Here is an 18,241-nt window from a genome sequence, read left to right as displayed (position 1 = left end):
AGCTAATAAAGGTCTGAGAGCTGATTTGAACTCAGTTCTGACTTTAGACCCAAGGATTTAATTTCTGAGCCACCTAAGCTATTACTACACCACAAATTTCATGGGACAACTGGAAATGTCTCTGGATTCTCTGATAACCTCTTCTGTCTTCCTCTGTACAGGGCCGCTACTCATCATGGAGCAGGACTGTGAATGCAGACCAGATCCCTTCATTCTCTACCCAGCTCCCTGTTCTCTATCATCAACCAATCAGTGCTCACAGAAGTTGGTCCCAAGGACTGATGGAAGGCACACAACCTCGTCCCCCTGTGGAAAAGAGGCCTATTAGTGCAAGCGGGAGAAAGATGTTGACTGTTTCTTCTGATCCAATTGACAAATTTCCCGTGAAACAAGGTATCTGATGGATGTTTCATATGAAGAAATTCACATTTTTGTTGTTTAATTTATATAGGGTGACCCCAAAGTCTGTGTAGTATAAAACTGTCAAGACTTTATATCTCCCTTAGACTTGGGGGACCAGCTGTATTTGGGAAAGAGGCTATGATGATGGGTGAATCGGGGTACCAGCCCTAGTGAGGTAGACCTGGTTTTCTGGCCTACCTCTGACATCTTCACTGACTGTATGATTATGGAAATGTGGACACAACCTCTCACTTCCCCAGTTAGGGTTGTATAGGTATAAATTACAGAACAGGGCAGGTCTACTTTGGTCATAGGAGTTTTCTTGTGGGCATTTCCCTGCTAATACTGATGAAAACTAAAAATGTTTGCCAAAATCGTTCATCTCTTGACAGTCTGTGTTCTAAGGACCCTCTTAACTCTGATATTCCATGTTGTAAGGATCTTCTCAATTCTGACATCCTGTGTTCTAAGAGCCCTCCAAGCTCTGACATCCTGTGTTCTAAGGGCCCTCCCAACTAGTATCCTATCCAATCTTTACATTCTCTGTTCAAATAATACAAGTATACTCTTTTTCTTCTCACATTCTTTACTGGTGATTATGGTGTGGAAGGAAAATCATCTGCATTCTATATTTAATTAAAATATGTCCAATATGTATTTTTATTAGTGTGCAAGAATTTTGTTCAGAGAGACATTGTGGCCAACATTTCCCCTTAAGGACAACTCTTTAAGCCAAGCAATTTCCAGTTCCCATTTTATAGTAACTGTGAAACAAAAGATGAAGAAGAAATTCAGCAACCTGGAAAAAAAATGCATCATTTTCAGGTAGAGTTTCAATTGAATTATTCACCAGAGGGAGCCATGACCATGTGAATGTCAGCTTAGCTCATGGGAAAGGAATGTTGAAATAAATATGACTTCTCTTCTCTTGGTTCATAATAAACCAAGTAACGAAATTTCCTCTGTATTTGGTTAACCAAAGGACATTCCCTTCATTGCTCTACAAACAAGTTCTGACTTTTGGGGGTAAATAAGTATAATCCTATATTGAGAAAGTCAAAGGAGTCAGAATCCCTAAAGAATACCAGACTAAGGGCAGCTAGGTGGCACAGTGGATAGAGCACCAGCCCTGGAGGCAGGAGTACCTGAGTTTAAATCTGCCCTCAGACAATTATTAATTACCTAGCTGTGTGGCCTTGGGCAAGCCACTTAACCCCATTGCCTTGCAAAAAAAAAAAAACTAAAAAAAAAAGAATACCAGACTAAAGACTGTACAACATCACTTTTTAATCCTCCTAACCCCACAGAGGTCTTAATGTTGCCATGCCAGCTTTCCCCATGGTTAGGATGGAGAAAGAGATGCAGGAAGGAAGAACAGAGCAAAGATTGAAGTGGTCCTTGAGTTCAGATTACTGAAATGGTCCTTGAGTTCAGATTCCTCCCCTTGCCTTAACCAGTAGCTGATGGAAATAACTGAGGAAGACTGAAAAAAGGAAGATGCTAATTGATCAGGAAGCAAGAAAGATGAGACAAAACGTTATGGAACTTTATTCATTTGTGATGTGGACAGGTGACACAGGTAGAAATTCCTTTAGCAGGGCTTACATTGTATCCTAAGTCTATTCAGAGCTTCTTCTGACAACACCAGTGAAGAAAACAAGAGTGGGGGCCTTTTATGAAGGGAAGAATGAGGGTATTAAAAATGTTTAAAAACATTCAGGATATTTGAGTTGCCAAGCAATGCAGCCACTACTGCATTATAGAAATGCATTCTACAACATCCATTCATTCATGTATTTGTAATCCAGAGTTTAAGCCCAGAGCAAATGATTAAGAATCTCCTCATTTGGTGCAAAGAACAATTAATTTTGGGGATGGAATTGATGAGAGAGCTTTGCAGAGGGGGAAAATTTTTCTTCCAGGTGTATGTGAGCAATTCTGGTCCCAAGAGGGAAAGAGAGAGACAGAGACAGGAAGAGTGAAGGAGAGAGACAGAGATGAGGAGAGAGAGAGAGAGAGAGAGAGAGAGAGCGAGAGAGAGAGAGAGAGAGAGAGAGAGAGAGACTTTGAGACAAAGCTAGCATATAGAGAATTTTATGCAAATGATCCAGACTTGAACCCTGGGTTATACAAATATACAAATTCAACAAATATTAATCTCCCTCTGTATGCAAAACACTGTACTAAGTGCTGGTAGAGATACAAAGTTTTGACAAGAGATATCCCTACCTTCATGGAGTTTATAGTCTAGTACGAGAGATAATGAAGGAAAATTATAGATGGTCACTGAGTCTATTTCCCTACTTCCAGAAATAAGGAGCTCACCACCATTGCTGATCAGCTCTGACTTTAGGGACTTTTTTCATGGATTGTGCCAAAATCTGCTTCCTAGAAATATCTATCCATTGACCCCTTTTCTCTTCCCTTTGGAGGAACATGGAATTAGCTTAAACTTTTCCACATAATAGCCTTGCTAATTTTGAAGTATTCAGTTTCTCATTCTCCATGATTTTTCAAAGATTTCTCAAATCCATTTCAGTGATGACATTCCATTTAATCCAGAAAACTTTTGTTAAATGTCTGCTACATGGAAACAACTTCTGTGCTAGCTGTCGAATTTAGAAAAATAAAGTACATTGTACGTGACTTTTTAAAGTTTTCACTTGACTTAAGTAAAAGATGTAGTTGGAAATTTTATTTGTAGACCAATGTCTTTGCCAGAAACATTCATGTGAACTAGGTGAGTTGCAAGTTTTTCCTTCCCTGCCCTAATTGTAAAGCAGGCCACTACAAAGACGCCTTTAGACCTGAGGCTCTGTCCCATCCATTTTTCAAATGCATCTCTACTCTCTTGCACAAAAAGCAGGAATGAATATACACGATTTTTGGTTAAAAGAAAGATAAAGTATAATTCATTTCAATAGTAAGTGCCTGCTAAAATGAGAAGTGGGTCTCGCCCTTGAGGAGCTATATTAGAAAATCCATGATCACAGAATCACAGAATTCTGGAGTTGGGAGGGGTTCCAGTAATCATCTAGGTCAACCCTCTGTGAGGTCTTCAAAGGCACAGGCCTTTCTTTTTGTATCCCAGTTCTAAATTAATAAAAGTTTGGTGACTGGTCAGCTATTTCAGGATTTTGAGAGGCAATTTGTCAGGGTCACTGTTGGAGCTCATTGTCATCTTCTACCTGAGAGTGGTACATACCTACTATGCATGGTGCCATTCATTCCTGAGCACCAGGGACTCAAAGATGGCAATCACCTTCTCTCAGAAGTCCTGTCATTTTCACCTCACCAACCATGTCTCCCTTGTTGGTCAAAAGGAAGGTGGAGTTAAATAGTAGGTCCCTTGAGCTCTTCACCTTCTGAGAAGTGAAATTTTCTTTAAGTCAGGTCAAGAATTCGCCTGACATTCATCCAGCTTTTAGTGGAATCTCCAGAACCTGGATGGAGAGTTGGAGTCTTCCATCTGATTTCTGTTTCCTTCTGCCAGTTTCCTGAGCTTTGTTAGAAAAGCATCATCCATAGTCTCAGTTAGACCTAGTGTTACCACAACAATATCACTTCTTTTTCTTAATCCTTTTCACCAAATGCTCTCCACTCCACTCCCACCCTGGGATTCATGGATTTTCAAAGTTATATTTTACAGACAATGCTATCCTACCACTTCTTCTGATTTATTTCATTTGAACAAGGCATTCCCTTCTACTGACATATACCCATCAATTCCCAGTGGTACCTGTAATTCAGATTAAAATTTCAAATTTACCTTAAAATATTTTTTACTTTTTGAGCAAAAAGACTTAGAACCAAGACCAAAAGCAGAGCAATATTGGGAGGGGAGGTAAGGTGATCTGTGCTTTGTCTCAAAGAAATGATATTTAGATGAAAATTCCCTATGGAGGGCATTGCCATGATCCGGTTTCTTCTCTTGGATCCAATCTTGGCTCCCTTTCCAGCCCAGTCAGTCCCCAATACAGACTGTTTCTGGACATCAAGGATGGGACTCTCAAGGATGTCCCAGGATATACATTGTCATAAGATTGAGGACAATGACACAGAATAACAAAATTGCAGAATTTGAAAAGACCTCACCATCGATCTTGCTTGATTCACACACCCCCAAATAAGCCTTACAAAACATAAGAATCTCTTGCAGGGAAAAGAATATTATTTGTCCCCTCCAAAGGTGACCCATTTCATTTTAGGCACTTCCCATCTTAAAATAACCATCATTTCCCTTCCCTTTCTAGTCTTCTCTTCTCGGGCTAAAAATCACCAGTCCTTTCAAATGATTTTCAAATGAAATAGTACCTTTACCACCTCCTCCCAGTTTGTCACCTTCCCTCTACTTCCCTTTCCCTATCATCACTTCCTCTTGAGAGATGGGGATCCAGCCACCAACTGTGGCAAGTTGGCATTGGCAAGATCTAATTTGCTAGTTAGGGCCATAAGCATTGTGCCCAATAATCCTCTTCATTGCTTTCTCCTTTAAGTCACAGAGCTTCTTCTCCACCGGAGTTTTCCTTTTTTGCCATCCCTAATATCTTTCTTAGTAACTAGTTTAATGGTTCTAACTATGCCCTTTTCCTTCCTTCCATTTCTTTTCATTTTAAGGGCCTCCAAACAAGTTAGGAAGTCTTTGGTCAAAGATATTCTTCCATAAGCCTTAGTAGATATACTCCATTCCAAGTCAGAAGTTCATCACTCTGGTGTCTTAAACTACATTTCAGAAACTCAAATCACATTTTGAACTAAATATGCTTAGCCTGCTACTCACTCCCTATATTCTCATTTCCCATCCAAAGTTCCAACCTTTAATATAAAGGGAATATGAAAAGGTAACCAATTCTCCCAAGTGTCTTAGTTTTATTTCTGGGAGTTTAAAGATGCTAGAGATATTTCTAGGATGTTTTTTTTCTGGTGTTATCATTTGATCCCATATGAGTCATCAGAAGTGGGTTGAGGTGGGCAGGCTTGAGAAGTCTTGGCAAGCTGTCTTTGTCATGCTGTAGATGCATACTCCATGAAGAAAACATGCTTTCCAGTTGGCTATATCACATCTATATATGGTTGCCTCTTCTAATCATAAGACTTTTGAATTGGAAGGGACCTGAAAACAGAGAATGTCAGAACTGGAAGGGACCTTAGAACTGAGAATGTTTGAATTGGAAGGGACCTTGAAAAACCATCTAATTTTTATTTTTGAGATGAGGAAACAGATTTGGCCAGTTGAAGTGCTTTGAATGGAATCTTTTCCCCTCTTGGAGGTGGTCTCAGATTTCTTCACACCTGTTTGTTCCCATTGGTCCTTCCAATTGCTCTGTGGTTCAATGGATATCAACTTCTCTTCATAAACTCAATCTCCAAGGGAAGTTTCATACTTATTGAGAAACAGTATAGTGCAGGGTACCCCTGGATTTGCAAGTTTATATCCCATTCTGTCCCCATTCTGCTAAGTTTTACCTGGATAATGTAAGACGTTTTCCTCTCTGAGTCAATTTGCAAGTCAATAAACCTTTATTCAGTACCTACAATGAGACAGTCATTGTCCTAACCACTGCAGTTTCAATTTTCTCATCCCTAAAATAAGATGACTAGAATATATAAGGCAATCTAATATTGTGAACTTGTTTTAAAAAGTTTTGGTTAATGATTATAATTGACTTCTTTTGTAACTTGTATCTTTCATTTCGTATATTTGAGAACATTTTTCTAAGAAGCAATCCATTATCTGATGAAGGGCCTCAAGACACAAAAAGGGCTCAGAACTTCTGATCTTGATGGCCTCTACCAGAGCCATCTCTGAGGTGGGGTCACCCTTGAGGTTCCCCTTAACCTTCAAGTTTTTCTGCTGGGCTCCTGGGAAACTTCTAAAGCTGCTTTTCCACACTATCCTCAGCTCCTACTGCAGATACTACTACCAGTTCTGGGGATATTCATGAAAAGAACTCAAGTCTTCCAACCTTCCAACATTTACAAGGTCCTCCTCTGGTCAAAATTGAGGGGTGGGGAGACTGAAGCCTGAGGTGTCCCTCCCCCCCTTGCTAGGTTCCCACTACGAAATTCACTCTTGGGAGCTTGGCCAGAGTCAATCAACACCAATGACCTGAATCTCAATTCTAAATTGGTTCACTGGTTTTGTACAACCCTCACAAATAGTGACCAGCCCTCAGTCATGAGACCCCAGTGACCCTTGGCAAAGTGGACAAGGAAAGGCACTTCATTCTGGCCATTTTGTCCAACATGCCATGAATTCTAATGAAAAGGGGAAAGAACACCAGAAGATCATTAACTGGTAAAGATGGAATATTGCAAAGATAAAAGGGTGGGTAGACCTAACTTTCTTTTTTGTTCTTTTCTCACTCAAGAGAATGGAAACCATTATTATTATTATTATTATCATTATCATTATCAATCATTATAAATGAGCTGGCCTCCCCACAAGCCAAAATCCTTGCGTTGGGGGACCTAGGATGTGGTTTAGCTCAACCTAACCAAAAATAAATATCTTAAGAATATTTATTTTTTTAGGTTTTTTTGCAAGGCAAATGGGGTTAAGTGGCTTGCCCAAGGCCACACAGCTAGGTAATTATTAAGTGTCTGAGACTGGATTTGAACCCAGGTACTCCTGACTCCAGGGCTGGTGCTTTATCCACTGTGCCACCTAGCCACCCCAAGAATATTTCTTAAGGAAAGCAAGGATACTGCTAAAATTCTGATCCTACAAAGGTGTAATCATCCTTATTATTACAATTGGCATTTAATTTATTTTCCAATTACATGTAGAGATAGTTTTTTATAGTCATATTTTTTATAAAATTTTGAGTCCCATATTTCTAGCTCCCTCCCTTCTCTTCCCCCTCCCCTTTAACATCCAGTAATATGATATAGGTTCTACATGCACAACTAATTTACATTTGCTATCTATAATATGGTTATAACAGAAGCCCCTATGTCAGAAATAGTTGTAAAGAACAAATGATCTAAAGTACTTTGTAAATCTTCAAGTACAATATAAATGATTTATCATCATCTTCATCATCATTATTATATCAATGGTTTCTGTTCTCTCTCTCTCTCTCTCTCTCTCTCTCTCTCTCTCTCTCTCTCTCTCTCTCTCTCTCTCTCTCTCTCTCTTGTTGTTTGTAAGGCAATGGGGTTAAGTGATTTGCCCAAGATCACATAGCTAGGTAATTATTAAGTGTCTGAGGACAGGTTTGAACTCAGGTCCTCCTGACTCCAGGCCAGTGCTCTATCCATTGTGGTGCCTTGCTGACCCATTTCCATTCTCTTGAGTGCAAAAAAGAGTAAAAAAGAAAATCATGCCTACCCACCCTTCACTCCTTGCAATCTGCCATCTTTATCAGTTTATGATTTCTTTCTTTTTCTTCCATTTACATGGAAAGGTGGTTTTCAACATTCATCCATTTGCAAGTTTAGCAGTTCCACATTTGTTATAATTTATATCTAGTATCTGGATCAATATTTCAAGTTCATCTTCTCCCCTCCTGCCATAAAGCTCCAAGACTCAGATCAACCTCTGCTGATCAAATATTCTGTATTGCTAAAATGAGAAAAACACTTCTTATTCTCTCCCTATCTCTAAATTTTAAATAACAAAGACACAGTTTATATTTTTTGCTGACCAATAATGTTTAACAATAGGTAAATGGTTTCTAAATTAAAAGCAACAAATACAGAATAGCAAAGTGAAGACTGAAAGACAATCTGTGCTAGGAAATAAAGGATGCCTTGGACTCCAGCCCCTTGTGAGGCTGGGGATCACTGTCAATTGCTTCTCTGACTCCTTCCAGCTGACAGCATAGATTTAGTCTAAGTCTTTTGATGACTCTCTCATAATTTCTCTCCCATGATGCTCCTTTTCCTCATATTAGAAGAGTCCATTCTTCTTTATTCAGTTCTTATTAACTGCTTGGGGGTGGGGTCCTCTTCCTACTTGGGGATCAAGATTCCTTCCCCAAAACTCTGCCTGACAGACAGATAGATCATTGTTATATATAGCTAATATATATTATATTTTGTTATGTTATATCATATTACATTGTATCATGTTATGTCATGTTTTATTATGTTATGTTATATCTTCTCAAATACTATGTTTGTCATATCTCATATAATAGATTTATAATTGTATATATAATATATAAAATACATACAAATTAATTGCAAAATAATTTTGGTGATGGGGAAGAATAATTAAAAAGGGGATAGAGTGGGAGAGGAAGAACAAAGAAACATTCTGCAGGAGATCATCCATTGCAGAACTATATTATGAGGAAAGCTAGGGATTCTATGATGCAGGGATACTGAGAGTGAATATTCCAGGAATGGGAGAGAGAGCCAATTTTTTTTGTTTGTTTTGTTTTTTTAGGTTTTTGCAAGGAAAATGGGGTTAAGTGGCTTGCCCAAGGCCACACACAGCTAGGTAATTATTAAGTGTCTGAGACCAGATTTGAACCCAGGTACTCCTGACTCCAGAGCCAGTGCTTTATCCACTATGCCACCTAGCCACCCAAGAGAGCCAATTTTAAAATGAGAGATGAAACTGGGAAATATAGACAAGAGCACTTAGGCCAATTTCATTTGTAAATAACTTTTTTTTTTTTTTGCAAAGCAGTGGGGTTAAGTGACTTGCCCAAGGCCACACAGCTAGGTAATTATTAAGTGTCTGAGGTCACATTTGAATTCAGGTACTACTGACTCCTGCGCCACCTAGCTACCTCTGTAAATAACTTTTAAGGGTTTGGGAATAGGTATCATGAAATCAGTCTGGAAAAAAGGTTGAAGCCAGAATATAAAAGATTTAAAAAATCCAATCAAATGGGTTTTATTTGATCTTTGATATATTAAGAAGCCACTGAAGGTTTTCAAGCAGGTGAGTGAATATCAGATCTGAAGTTTTAAGAATATTTCGATGTTGCAGTTGGTGTCAAACTGAAATAGAAAGGGATTCCTGCAAGCTGCATGTTAACTTAGAAAACCACAAATGTGGAGCAGCTAGGTAGCACAGTGGATAGAGGCCCTGAGTCAGGAGGACCTGAGTTCAAATGTGACCTCAGACACCTAATATAGTTACCTAGCTGTGTGATCTTGGGCAAATCACTTAACCCCATTGCCTTGCCAAAAAACCAAAACAAAACAAGAGAACCACAGATCACCATTATCCATTTTGTATTTTTGGGGGGTAGTAGGTGACTCAGAAGATAGGGCTGGACCTGGAGTCAGGAAGACTCATCTTCTTGAGTTCAAATCTAGCCTCAGACACTAACTGTGTGGCCCTGGCTAAATCACTTCATCCTGTTTGCCTCAGGTTCCTCATCTTATCAAATGAGCTGAAGAAAAAAATAGCAAACCAATCTAGGATATTTGCCAAAAAAAAAAAAAAAAAACCAAATGGGGTTGCAAAGAGTAGGACACAGCTGAACAGCAAAAATATTATATTTTTATTTATTTTGTCAAACATTTATATTTTAATCTGATTTCAGACATGAGAGTTCTGCAGAACCGGCAAGTTTGAGACCTCTAATAGAAAATAGCTTGGAGAGAGTAGAGCAAGGGAACTAAGTTAGGAGGCTTTTGTAAAACTCCACATTAGGGAGTGATGGCAGTGTGAGTGAAGGTACCTAAGAGATGTTGGAGAGTAAAATCAATAGGCCTTGGTAACTGATTAGATATGGGAATACTAAGAGAGAGTAAAGACTCAGGAATGATTCTGAGATTGGGAACCTGTGAGAAATTTGGGAAAGGGTCATATTCAGGGAAGAGAATGTGTTATGTTTAGATATAAGATCATAGGATCACAAAATTAGAACTGAAATGGACCTTAGAGACCACTGAGTTCAAACTTCTCATTTTACAAATGAGAAAATAGAAACAGAGAAATGAAGTGACTTGTCTGTGGCCTCAGAGCTTAGTGTATAAGGTAGGATTTGAATTCAGGATATACTGGCTTCAAGTCAAGTGTCTTATCCACTATCATACTTCATTTCAAGTTTGATGATTCTAAATCCAACACTCTTTCCTCCATGCTCCACTGTCTCTCCATATTGAATTTGAAATGCCCATGGAATGCCCATGGAATTGCCCATAGTCTAAGTAGAGATATTCAGTAGACAGTTGGTGATGTGGTTTTAGATGTCAGGAGACAGGTTTCTTGTATCTGTACCTCTAAAACCTAGCATGATGCTTTGTACATAATGGGAGCATAATAAATGCTTGCTTCATGGTGCAAAAAATTCACACCACTTTTATTTGTTCTTTATTATTGCGGTGCATCAGTCTGGACAGCTGGAGACTCAATCTGGTCACCTGATGAGGTTTTTTGTAACCTGGATCAACACTCCATAATGCCCCATAAAAAGGTAAGGTCTCTTGGTAGAAGGGGCTCATTTGTTGATTAATTGAAGCTCTATAAAAAGTAACCCCTTCTTCCCTCAGGGGATTATCATAGTTGTACCCCTTTCTGCTATAGATAAGAGACTGTGCATGAAGGTGAAAAAGAAAGAGAGAGGGGGGGGGGAGAGAACAAAAGAAAAAGAGAGAAGAGGGGAAGAAGAAAGAAGGAAGCAGCAAGAAAAGGAGGAGAAGGTGAAGGGAAGAAGAGAGAGGGAGGCAAGAGAAGAGAGAGAATGAAAGAAAATGGAAAGAAGGAAAGAAGAAATAAGAAGAGAGGGAAGAAAAGGAGACGGAGAAAAGGAAAAAGAGAAGGTGAAAGTGAAGGGAGGAAGAGAATGGGAGGCAAGAGGAGAAAGGGAATAAAAGAGAGAAGGAGGGAAAAAGAAAGAAGAAAGAGGAAAAAGAAGGAGGCAAGGAGAAAAGGAAAAGGAGAGAGGATAGAGGAAAGAGGAAAAAAGAGAGAGACAGAGGTACAATAGTAAGTCCCAGCAATGTTCATTTCATTTTAACAGTAGATAGAGCATTAATAGTGGTCAGTTATAACACTGAGGGTGTGGAAGGACTGAGACGTTGCAATAAGAAAGATTTTGGTTCAATATGAATTTTTTTTAATCTCTAACAATTGAAGTCATCTAACAGTGAATGGAGAGCTTTGAGAGATAGTGAGTTCCTCATCACAGGAGGTCTTCAGGGTAATGATGACAATAAAGGCCATGATATGAAAATGACATTTATATCACCCTTTTAAGTTTGCAAAGTTTCTATAGCTCTCTCCCTCAAATCACAGTTGGGTGACTATTTGGTAGGAAAATTCTTCCCATTATAGTTCTTTGCCCAAAAGACTAAAAAAACAAAAGATTAAAGCTCTTCCTTTGAAGGCCCTAAGATTTCATGAGGCTCTAAGGGAGGAAGGGAGGAAGGGAGGAAAGGAGGGAGGAAGGGAGGGAGAGAGGGAGGAAAGAACCACCAACAATTTCAAGAAGCAGGATTTCCAAAATGGAATTTGAATCCTGGGAACTCAGGACAGAGATGATGACAACCATCAACACTGCAGTAGCTACCCAAAAGTACTCTTAAATGAAGCCTTGATGGAAGGTAAGAGGTAGATATAAGGATGTAGGATATTCTAGGGATGAAATGGAGGGAACATGGCAGTAAGGTCTTTAAATGGAGATGGAAAATGACAGGTCATTTCTAAAAGTCAACTAGTAGTCCAGCATGAAAGAAAATAATCTATTTATTAATTCAAATAGTCATTTCTTTTTTTTTTTTTTAGGTTTTTGCAAGGCAAATTGGGTTAAGTGGCTTGCCCAAGGCCACACAGCTAGGTAATTATTGTCTGAGACCGGATTTGAACCTAGGTACTCCTGACTCCAAGGCCGGTCTTTTATCCACTACGCCACCTAGCCGCTCTCAAATAGTCATTTCTTTAGAAAGAGAATAATTTGAAGTGCATTTAGGAAGGATCAGTTGGAGATAGATCACTGGGAGAGGCTAACACTTCTAGAACAAGACTTTAGAGACCTTCAGAGGGAAGATCTAGGATCATAGACTTTCATAGTTTGAAAGCATCGTAACTGCTACCCAATTCATTTTCTCATTCCCAGCATTGTTATGACCATCACATGAGATCATGTCCGCAAAAGTGCTTTGTGGTTATTATTATTAATTATTATTATTTTTCTACTCATCTCTTCAATCTCAGTTAATTGGTCCTGGGAATTGCCCCTAGAAAATAGACCAGAAAAATTATTGCCAACCTAAAGGACTGGGGGCTAAAAGTGAGGAGTCAAATGCTTGGGAAGTGAAACCAAGAAACCAGACATGTCGGGCTGCATTCTATGATGATGTTGTATGTCAATGACTTTTCCTAATTATCCTGATGGGCCAAACCCTGATCCTTCTTCTCTCACATAATAGACTGAGTTGGAAAATTCACTGTGGGAGGAAGGACCTGCAAAAGCAAGTAATCCATCCCAAATTTGAGGGCTAAGGAGAAGAGTAACCTTTCCCTCTCCCATCTCCTCCCAAGGCAGTGACATTGGAACAAACAGCAGCGAAGCTAAGGGGCCTTGGGCAGAGGATCTCAGACTTCTGAGCTGAAAGCATTTTAGAGGCCATCTAGCCAACTCTCTTATTTAATAGATAATGAAACAGAGGTGTAGAGGAGAGGAGAATAGTAGTAATAATATCTAACAAGGCACTTTACAGACATGATCTTATGTGATGGTCACAACAATGCTGGGAATGAGGAGTTTTACAGTGAGAAAATGAATTGGGTAACAGTTAAATGACTTTGCCTAATGTCATATAGGTGATTTGAACTCAGGTCTTTCTGATTCCAAACCAGGTTCTCTACTCTAAATGGCTACCACCTTAGCTAGGGAAGTGATGGCAAGTTCAGTTTTCTTTCTACCACATAATTTGGTGGCCAGGTTGCACAGTGGATAGAGCTCTAGACTGGAGTCAGGAAGAACCGAGTTTAAATCCAGCCTCAGATTTTTACTAGCTAGTGATCATGAACAAGTAAAACAAAAACAAAAACAAAAACCTCTCCTGTCTGCCTCACTTTCCTCAAATGTAAAATATGGATAACATTAGCACTTCCTTTTCAGAGTTGCTGGGAGGATCAAATGAGATAATAATTGTGCTTGGTACACAGTTGATAATACATAAATGTTAACTATTAGGTGATACAGTGGATAGAGTGCCAGACCAGAAGTCAGAAAGACCTCAGTTTAAATCTAGTCTCAGACACTGTGTAACTCTGGGCAAGTCACTTTAGGCTGTTCCTCTCTGTTTCCTCATCTGTAAAATGATCTGGAGAAGGAAATGGCAAGCCACTCCAGTACCTTTGCCAAGAAAATCCCAAATGTGGTCATGAAAAGTTGGACCCAACTGAAAAAAAATGAACAAGAACAAAATAATTGTTATTTGCCCCCTGGAATATTTGTTCGAAGGGATGTCAGTAATGGTTAACAATGAAGAGCCTCAGATCTCCCTGATGGAAGCTAGGAGTTGAGCCGAGAACTAGAAGGGTCATGATTCTAATATTGGCAAAGGCTCTGACCATGACAGGCAATCAAACATTTTTCACTCAAGCTAAATGGGAAATTATTTAGAAAAGGAATGGTCTCTGTGAAGATAGCAGCCTCACCTTGACTGATCTTTAAATATACACAACAGATTCCAGCAAAGGTATAGGGTGTTTTGGCTAGCTTTTTCATCTTGGCCGATGGCTTCTAGCAAGACCTAATTTTGTTGTTGCATGGAAAATCTACCAGATTGTCTGGTGAGAGGCAAAATGTGATGCTGTGGGTGGAACACAATCGTGTTGGGCAATTAATTGACCTAGTGGGTAGAGAGCAGGTCTTAGGATCATCCAGGAAGACCTTAGGATCAAGATGCAAATTCTGCTTCTAATATTACAAACTGAGTGGCCCTGGAAAACTCATTTTGTTTGTCTCTCAATATTCTTTTTCATATGTAAACTTGGAATAATAGTAAGAACCTGGTTTGATTCCTGGCTCTATGCCTTATGCTTATGGGATCTTGAGCAAGACATTTCCTTCTGGAAGCTTTAGTCTTCTTTTTTTTTTCACGTAAAATGAGGGGGCAGAATTAGATGTTGTCAAGGTCCCTTCCAGCTCTAAAACTATGACCTTGTTATCCTGTGTTAATTTCAACGTTCTTTCTGGTTCTAAATTCTATGAGTCAAATAATCTATATGTAATAAAGGAGTGGAGCAAAGGGTTGAGGACAACATCTAGGTGTCCAAATAAATACAGTGCCAGACCTGGAGTCAGGAAGACTCATCTTCATGAGTTCAAATCTGACTTCAAACCCTTCCTGGCTGTGTGACTCTGGCAAGTCACTTCACCCTGCTTGCCTCAGTTTCCTCAGTAAAATGATCTGGAGAAGGAAGTGGCAAACCACTCCAGCATCCCTTCCAAGAAGTCTTCAAATGGGGTCCCAGAGAGTCAGACACGACTGACTGAGGGAGGGAATAAAGTGAGATAATAAAGTATAGAGCATCCTCTGCAAACTTCAAAGAATTCTATAAATGTCAGTTATTATAGTAATATTGTTATTTTTTGTCTTTATTTCAGTACCTATCCCAATGCTTTGTGAGGTAATAAGCATTTATTAACTATTTACAATGTGCCTGCAGATATTGTGCTTCCCCTTTCCATAATTTCTTGCAAGTTCCCAACCTCCCCGAGCATACTGAATCAGTCACCGAGTCCTTTTGATTCTATTTAGGTAGAATCATCTCTTAGATACCTCCTTGCCTGTCCACTCATACTATCATCATCCTCTAATGTGAACTCGTCCTACAGTAGCCTCCCAATTGATCTCCCTTCCTTGTTCTCTCATTTGTCCAAGTCATCCTCATCTACCAGAGATCCTGCATGCACCTGAAAAACTCCCATGCTCTGGAACCAGATAAATGTTTAACAAAATAAATAAAAATATAGAATAGATAATGGGGAATACAAATACAAGTAAAATGAAATACAGTTCCTGCCTTCAAGGAGCTTACATTCTAAAACTGAAAAGGTGGTTGGGGGAGGTCATAGTCTTTAAATTCAGAACGTCATTGACAGACCTAGGAAGGAAATGAAGGCTGGCCAGCCTGGGCACCTCCCCAAAATGGAGGCCCCAAGAGGAAAGCATCAGTGGAAGAAATGGGATGGCCTGGCAGAGAGATATTCCTTGGCCTTAATTTTTGTTCAATAAATATAATAATTATAATAACTAACATTTGTATAGTATCAGGCACTATATGCTTTAAAATGATTGAATTTGAGCTTCATAACAACTCTGAGACGTGTTATTATTTCTATTTTACAGTTGAGGAAACTGAGACAAACAGAAGTTAAGTGGCTTACCCAGTGTCACATAGTTAATAAGTATCTGAGGCCACATTTGAACTCAGGTCTTCCTGACTCCAGGCGGTTGCTGTCATCATATCCATAGATTAAATCTTGAAAGAAAAGAGCAAACCAAATCTTCTCTGACCCTTTTGATTTTTTGAAAACCTCTTTAGGGCCAAGTTATGCACCTGAACCAATCCCATCTGTTCAATCTGCCCCATCTGGAGCAGTCCCACTTCATCAATATCTCACACCTGGATCGGTCCCACCGTCCCAGTTTCCCCCAAGTGGAACAGACTCAGTTGGTCACTATTGCCAATGAACTCAACACCCAAGACGACATCATTCAACATCTGGAACAGGAAGTCAATCGTCTCTCGAGCTTTGAGATGGAATCCAAACACAAAGATGCTGTGATCGCCAATCTCCAAAACGAAGTGGCCACCATGTCTCAGAAGCTGATGTTAACACAGACAACCCCCAAGCAGAGTCATGTCAAGATGGGTCAGAAGGTAAAGCTCCTGGATCAGGACATTGATGATAAAAAGTATAGGATTCAATCCTTGAAAGACCAGGTATTTTATAATGATGTCAAGTCTTAGAGAAGTGGATATTATTTGTTTTTAAGACCAGATGTACAGTGATGTCTCCAAGGAGAAAGCAAAGCAGAGTGTTGAGGCCACATAACTTAAGTCCATCAGGACTCACGCTTACTAGTTAATTCCAATAAGAACTGGCTATCCTTCCCACCCCCCTCCTCCCCTAAGTACTTGCCCCATCCCAGTTTGTAGAGTTGGAGGAAACCTCAAAGAAATCATCTTGCCCAGTGATGTCGGACTCAAATAGAACGGGGGCTACCAGAGCCCTGTAGACACAGAGAGACTTAGAAAACCACCTAGTAAAATGCTCTGTGTTCTTTTTAACTAGTTCTCGATTCTATCTTTTTCAGTCCTTATACCAAAATGTCACAGATCATATGTGCCCAGTGGGCTGCCTATTTGACATAATTCTTGTTCAGACATCTTTCGGTCCTGTCTTACTTGGTGACCCTACTTGAGGTTTTCTCGCCAAAAATATTGGAGTGGCTTTCCATTTCCTTCTCTAGTTCATTTTACAGATGAGGAAACTGAGGGAAACAGAAGGAAGTGACTTGCTCAGCATCACACAGCTAGGAAGTATCTGAAGCCAGACTTGAACTCAGTTCTTTCTGACTCCAGGCCCAGCCCTCTTTCAGTTGCATGTTTGACACACCTGGTCTAGTCCAATATTTTTGATGAGGAAAGTGAAGCATTGAGGGATTAAATGATTTTCCCATGGTCACACAATTGGTAAGTAGCACAGCCAAGATTCAAGCCCAATTTCTGTAACTCTAAATCCAATGATACTAAAACCCAGCTTTGCATCTCAGTCCTGCCGCTTAATAGCTGCATGTTCGTAAGTGAATCACCTTATATCTCTAAACATGATTTTTTTATCTCTAAAATGGGGGTAATAATATTTGCCATACTTAACTTGATTGTTCAATCAACATTTATTAAGCACTTACCATATATAGGACAGAAGCAGCTAGGTGGTAACCATAATGCATAGAGCACAGACTCATCTTCTTGAGTTCAAATCTGGACTCAGACACTTTCCCTGTATGATCCTGATCACTTTACCTTATTTGCCTCAGTTTCCTCATCTGTAAAAGGAACTAGAGAAAAAAAAGACAAATCATTCCAGTATCTTTTCCAAGAAAACCCCAAAGTAGTTTGAAAAGAGTTGGGCACAAATGAATGATAATAACAACATAACATACATGCTTTGGTTCAGAATGAGCAGAACCTGGTAAAGGGAGCTAAGGATATCAAAAGGGATTTTCTGGTTGTTGCTGCTTTTAGCTGTGTCAGAAGAAGAAAAATGAGTTAGATAGAATGCTGACAACTGACAACAAATTGAGAATAAAACTGCTCAACCCAATTTTATTTTTCCCTCATGTGGAGGAAAAGACAGAACAAAAATGGTCAATGGGAAGTTGATATGGAAGCTAAGTAAGAAGAGATACAGGGAACTCATATTCATCCTTAATAAATTCAGGTCATCTTTTCCAAATAAATTTTATCCTCAGGTACCAATAGGATGTGTTGTGATCGCTGAGTTTTTAACAGTAATATCCAAGAGATCATGGAAAATGGGAGAAATATTGCAAGATCAGAGAAGGATGTATGTTGTCTTTCTCCAGGAAGGAAGAGAATCGGATCAACTATTGGTAGACCAGCCAGTTTGACTTTGATTCCTAAGGCAAACCTAGAACAAATCATTAAAGGTTTAGTTACTGAACATTTAGACATATTTATACATAATTACAAAGAACTGATGACTAGTCATGGCAGACTAACTTCATTTCCATTTATGATAGGGTTACTGAAGTGGTAAATCAAGTGAAGATTATACATATAGATGTTTGATTTTTTAAGCAAAATTGAATAATGTATTACATACGATTCTTGTGGGAAATTTGGAGAGATGGAGCCTGGGTGATAATGCAATTAGATGGGAAT

General features: G+C 39.3%; 1 protein-coding gene and 1 long non-coding RNA gene across 7 annotated transcripts in view; one reads left to right on the top strand and one right to left on the bottom strand.

Moving 5' to 3' along the window:
* The window catches only part of FHAD1 (forkhead associated phosphopeptide binding domain 1), a 195,336-nt gene that overhangs the window by 41,195 nt on the left and 135,900 nt on the right, over positions 1 to 18,241 (top strand). For 3 of the 4 annotated variants that reach the window (XM_074218378.1, XM_074218377.1, XM_074218381.1), the window contains exons 4-6: positions 162 to 393; positions 10,705 to 10,787; positions 15,872 to 16,210. In XM_074218378.1, coding sequence (XP_074074479.1) covers positions 162 to 393; positions 10,705 to 10,787; positions 15,872 to 16,210 — 654 coding nt within the window. The remainder of the gene's footprint in view (positions 1 to 161; positions 394 to 10,704; positions 10,788 to 15,871; positions 16,211 to 18,241) is intronic. The other variant, XM_074218380.1, reaches the window with a different exon arrangement.
* The window catches only part of LOC141509116 (uncharacterized), a 52,175-nt gene that overhangs the window by 19,096 nt on the left and 14,838 nt on the right, over positions 1 to 18,241 (bottom strand). For 2 of the 3 annotated variants that reach the window (XR_012474585.1, XR_012474583.1), the window contains one exon: positions 17,642 to 17,987. This is a non-coding gene — a long non-coding RNA (uncharacterized LOC141509116). Of the gene's footprint in view, positions 1 to 17,244; positions 17,395 to 17,641; positions 17,988 to 18,241 lie in introns of those variants that run through there. The other variant, XR_012474584.1, reaches the window with a different exon arrangement.

This window comes from Macrotis lagotis, chromosome 1 (genome assembly GCF_037893015.1).
Source record: "Macrotis lagotis isolate mMagLag1 chromosome 1, bilby.v1.9.chrom.fasta, whole genome shotgun sequence".
NCBI lineage: Eukaryota > Metazoa > Chordata > Mammalia > Peramelemorphia > Peramelidae > Macrotis > Macrotis lagotis.
This window is presented reverse-complemented; position numbering and strand designations above follow the sequence as displayed.